Consider the following 5,458-nt stretch of genomic DNA (forward strand, 5'->3'; position numbering starts at 1 on the left):
CCTGGCGATGTGAATGGAAGCTGGACCACTGCATTTATTTAGGAGCGACTACGGAGACACGCGGAGCCTGAAAACCATTAATCTTAGCCCTGACTTAACCGAACCGTAACCACTTTTTAACCAAATCGGAAATCCAACTGCGGTTGCAGACCCAGCCTGCAGTCCAGAGCACAGAGAGGCATCCCTGAGCTGCGCTGACGAACTGCTCCCTGCTCTACTCTGTAGTAAGCTATGAGGTAGCTGTATAACTGCGCCATCTAGTGGCTACAGATGGTAATTTAACTCCATCTTACATTAACACAATCTTTGAGGAAGTCACAGAACCAGGAAATGTTGACGCCCACAAAGCACAAACACTTCCGGAGAAACGAAACTTATCACTGATACTCTGTCCTGACGCTGTTCTGTCTGGTAGTGTGTGCAGCACAATGGCAGAGAGCATGGACTCCTTCAGTTGTCCGATCTGTCTGGATCTACTGAAGAATCCGGTAACTATTCCCTGTGGACACAGCTACTGTATGGGCTGTATTAAGGGCTGCTGGGATCGGGATGACCAGAAGGGGGTCTACAGCTGCCCCATGTGCAAGGAAAGCTTTACTCCAAGGCCTGTTCTGAGGAAAAACACCATGTTGGCTGAATTAGTGGAGAAACTGAAGAAGACAGGACTCCAAGCTGCTCCTCCTGCTCCTCCTGCTCACTGTGATGCTGGACCTGGAGATGTGGCGTGTGATGTCTGCACTGGGAGAAAGCAGAAAGCCCTCAAGTCCTGTCTGGTTTGTCTTGCCTCATACTGTGAGACTCACCTCCAGCCTCACTATGAATCTCCTGCCTTTAAGAAGCACAAGCTGGTCGAAGCCTCCACACAGCTGCAGGAGAAGATCTGCTCCCATCATGACAAACTGCTGGAGGTGTTCTGTCGTACTGATCAGCAGTGTATCTGTTTGCTGTGTGTCATGGATGAACACAAAGGCCATGATACAGTCTCAGCTGCAGCAGAAAGGACTGAGAAACAGGTAAGAACCAGAGCTACTCGTTTGATAAAGGTAGAAGAACTGACTGTGTCTTCCCACCTGCAGCTTTCTATGAATTAATGATTGACAGAAAGGAGAGAAACTTCATGTTAGAAATGAAAGAGAGGAGAGATTGTGATTTTAGAAGCTCCTAATGGCTGTAGAAAAGTTATATTCATATACAGTTGTGAACACACACTCTAAGATAGAAAATCCACCACTATTTACATGTTTTTTTAAACAAATTCATCCTTTATTGGGCTGGCGTGGAGCTGGAAGTCCATGTCCGTGTCTCCGACACTAAAGTGAGTTAATGATTGAAATAATAATTTGACCAGGATTTTATGATCCGATCATTTCTGCATTTTTTTTAAAAATGAAGTAAAACATTGCCTTAATGTACAGTACATGTATTCCATATGAGTTACAAATGTCATGATATATTTAAATGAGTATTAATCACAAAAGTACAATTATTGTTAAGTTTTTTCATCTGCAATTGTTTTAGGCATATTATTGGTGATGTGCACCAATGCCGAATGTTATCTCACTATTTGTCCACAGAGGCAGCTGGGGATGAGTCAGCAGAAGGTCCAGCAGAGAGTCCAGGAGAGAGAGAAGGAACTGCAGGAGATCCAACAGGCTGTGGAGTCTCTCACAGTGAGTATTGACCAGAGGAGACGCACCATTACTGCTCTCCTCCAGTCAGCCATTCTCCACTTATTATTATTTGTATTTAACTTTTATGTGTGTGTGTCCTGACAGCGCTCTGCACAGGCAGCAGTGGAGGACAGTGAGAGGATCTTTACTGAGCTGATCCGCTCCATTGAGAGAAGGCTCTCTGAGGTGAAGCAGCTGATCAGAGCCCAGCAGGAGGCAGCAGTGAGTCAGGCTGAAGGAGTCCTGGAGCGACTGGAGCAGGAGATCGCTGAGCTGAGGAGGAGAGACGCTGAGCTGGGACAGCTTTCACACACAGAGGACCACATCCATTTCCTCCAGGTAACTACACTGACCTTCCATCTGGAATACTGAAACGACCTTACTGTTCAATTATTCAGTTATTCTCTCTCTCTCTCTCTCTCTCTCTCTCTCTCTCTCTCTCTCTCTCTCTCTCTCTCTCTCTCTCTCTCCAGAGTTATGTCTCTCTCTCCAGTCCCAGTGTATCTTCAGACTCACCCAGCATCACCATCCATCCTCTTCAGTACTTTGGAGATGTGACTGAGGCTGTGTCTAAGCTGAGAGAGAAACTAGAGGACATCCTTAAGGGGGAGTGGCCTAAGATCTCAACTATAGGTGGGCTAAAACTCTGTCTAGTCCCTTTATATAGGCAACTTCAGAACACAGTCCTAATCATCTCTTTGTATACAGTACAGCAGTGGAGGCTGGTGGAGGTAGAAATTGGAGGATGGGCTTATTGTAATGCATGGAATGTAATGAGTAATGATAAGCATTTGATACCATTCCTCATTCCATTCCATGCATTATAATGAGCCAGTCCTCCGATTTCTACCTCCTCCAGCCTCCCCTGCAATACATGTACTGTATGTGTAATATGATATGATGTGAATGTTGTCTTTCTCTCTCTGAATTTGTTTGTGTGTCTGTAGTTGATGCAGTGGATGTATTACTGCCACCAGAGCCCAAGACCAGAGCCCAGTTCTTACGATGTGAGTCTCTTTCTCCAGAAATCTCCTCTGACACTCTCTACAAACCATGAGATAGAATAAGAGAGCTCTAGGAGAGGGAGAGACTCATCAAAGACAGGTTAGATATCTTACCCCCATTACTTTTCTGATTTGGTTTCTGCTCTGCTCTTCCCCCAGATTCCTGTCAGCTCACACTGGACCCAAACACAGCACACAAACAACTGTCTCTGTCTGAGGGGAACAGAAAGGTCAAATGGATGAGACAAGACCAGTCATATCCTTTTCATCCAGAGAGATTCACTGACAAGTATCAGGTGCTGTGTAGAGAGGGTCTGTTTGGACGCTCTTACTGGGAGGTTGAGAGGAGTGGTAATCATGGTGCTGCAGCAGTCTCATATAAAGACATCAGCAGGTCAGGTGGTGACAGTACATTTGGATGCAATAACAAGTCCTGGAGGTTATTCTACCATAGTAGTGGTTATAGTTTCTATCACAATAGTGTTGAGACTAAGGTATCAGGCCCTCAGTCTTCCAGAGTAGGAGTGTACCTGGATCACAGGGCAGGTACTCTGTCCTTCTACAGCGTCTCCTCTGACACAATGACCCTCCTCCACAGAGTCCAGACCACATTCACTGAGCCCCTCTATCCTGGGATTGGGGCTAATTTGTTTGGCAGTGTTGAGCTGTGTCAGCTGGAGTAGAGGTCTCTGTTAGAGTGGTGCTTTATCATAACCTATTATTCTGTAGAAACATCTTTCTCTGTGATTTAGTCTTCAGAGTTGTATCATTATATCATCATCACATATTCAATATAACATGCTCTGTTCCAGAAATAATGTATGTTTAGACTGGTGCCTTGGTTCATATATTAGTGTCGATTCAAACTATTCTGTTGGACATCTGTCATGGCAGAAGCCTTTTCTGATACTTAAATGTTGTTTATAGTTTATGCTCTAGAAAATGTATATTGATTATTGCTTCCCGTATCAAATCTCCATGCTATGATAGTGTTCCCATGGTCAATGTCTCCCTGTCAGTCCACATGTAAATGTTCCTTCTGTACTGATCACAGGTTATGAATGTGTTTCTGTACAGATCACAGGTTATGAATGTGTTTCTGTACTGGTATGAACCAGTCTGGGTGTTTGCTCCATGTGATTGGATCAACAAGGTGTCAGCTCAGAGGGACACAACTATGTAGATCCAAGATGTCTCTCTGACTATTCTGGAGCTAAAGAACACTGGATATCTGTTATAGAAAATGAACCTGTGTTGTACAACATCAAATCATTAACATGGAATAAATCACAAATCTTCAAATTGAGGAACGTTTCTTTTGTCTTTGTATATCCACATGATTGCTCCTCTGTGCATCTCTGCTTATTGAGGTGATATGAATGAAAGGGAGGTAAGAGACTAGGTTATGTTATGTTACTAACTATGTTATTGACATAATCCCGGTAGAGAAACATCTTTGTGATAACCCAGGAGACATGAATCAGGAAGTGGAGGAAGCGGTGTTGCAGCATATTAGTTGGTCAACTGTATAAAGTAACTGCATGGTGGTACACTACTAGGTAGTACCCTAGTGGTACCAGGCACGTGCCGTGAGCTTTTTGATTGGGTAAGCATAAGATATAGAAATACACATAATTACACATACACGCTATCTATCAGTGAACGCAGTTTCAAGGAAATGCAATTTTGATGGCCTAGAACCCGCTAATAAACTGTAGCCAGTGATCAGAGACAATCAGTGGCTCTTATCGGAAATAAAGAACTACTGATTGGCTGTAAGCATGCTTACCCTGGTCACATTAAACAGCGGGCTGAGGCATCGGGAAAAAATAAAAAAGACATTTTCACGCATTCGAATGTACGCGAGGGAAAGCAGAGAGAGAAGTGCTTATATGCAACGCAATGCATAGTAGGAAGTGCTTACTCCTGCAGGTGGCGCTAAAAATGCAACGTCAAAATGAATGACTCCTGCTGCCCTGGGACCTAAAATACGACTCTTTTAATGAAAACAAACAAACGGTTACATGTACTTTTATTTTAATATTTTCACGGTCCTTTTTTATTTTTTCGTTGGGTAAGCACTGCTTACTCTGCTTGTTAAACGTTGGTTATTGCGTATTGGCTAAGACCATAACGATCGGACTACACACTGAACGGAGGAGTCATACGCTGTCAGACAGGGTTCATGTTATCAAGGAAGCAACGTTTATTGTGGGAATGGTCACATATATAGGATCAGCTGGCTCAATCATTCATGTCACACAGCTGGTGTCAATCAACCAATTATGCCCCACTCACACTGGGATAGGGATGACTGGAGAGCACACTCATGTCAACACCCCCACTTGCTCTCACCTGACCAAGATGGAGAGAAAAATAAACAAATCAATAACAATCAGTAGCCTACAATTTCCATAACACTCTTTGGGGCTGTCATTCCATCAATCAAACAAACAAAAGCTGGCACTGATATTGTTCCTCTCCTGTGAAACAAGAATATACATCATCATCATCATTTACAAACAGTCTTCAGTTTTTCACTGGTATTCTCTTATAACACTTTGAAAAAATAAAGCAAGAAAACCAAAACAAAAATTGACCGCTTGGTCCTTACTCACACTGATGTGGTTTCTCTCCCAAACATAACCTTTGTGAACCTAACCAATTTGTCCTTAGTTACTGGTTTGGTAAACACATCAGCCACCATTTGATCTGTGGGACAATATTGCAAACAGATCTGTCCATTCTGTACTGTAGACCTGATGAAATGGTACTTTATATCTA

The 5,458-nt window shown here is 43.3% G+C and overlaps 1 protein-coding gene across 1 annotated transcript; it reads left to right on the plus strand.

The window, feature by feature from the left end:
* Window positions 1–428: 428 nt before the first annotated feature.
* LOC308163199 (tripartite motif-containing protein 16-like) lies at window positions 429–3,357 on the plus strand (the record flags this gene model as incomplete). The annotated part of the gene is made up of 6 exons (XM_080550716.1): window positions 429–1,013; window positions 1,575–1,670; window positions 1,776–2,009; window positions 2,144–2,303; window positions 2,618–2,677; window positions 2,834–3,357. 6 exons carry the CDS (start codon window positions 429–431, stop codon window positions 3,355–3,357), a joined length of 1,659 nt encoding a protein of 552 aa, XP_080406842.1.
* Between the last annotated feature and the right edge of the window lie 2,101 nt (window positions 3,358–5,458).

Source organism: Nansenia antarctica, assembly GCF_963989245.1.
Source record: "Nansenia antarctica genome assembly, contig: SUPER_7_unloc_2, whole genome shotgun sequence".
Classification (NCBI taxonomy): Eukaryota; Metazoa; Chordata; class Actinopteri; order Argentiniformes; family Microstomatidae; genus Nansenia; species Nansenia antarctica.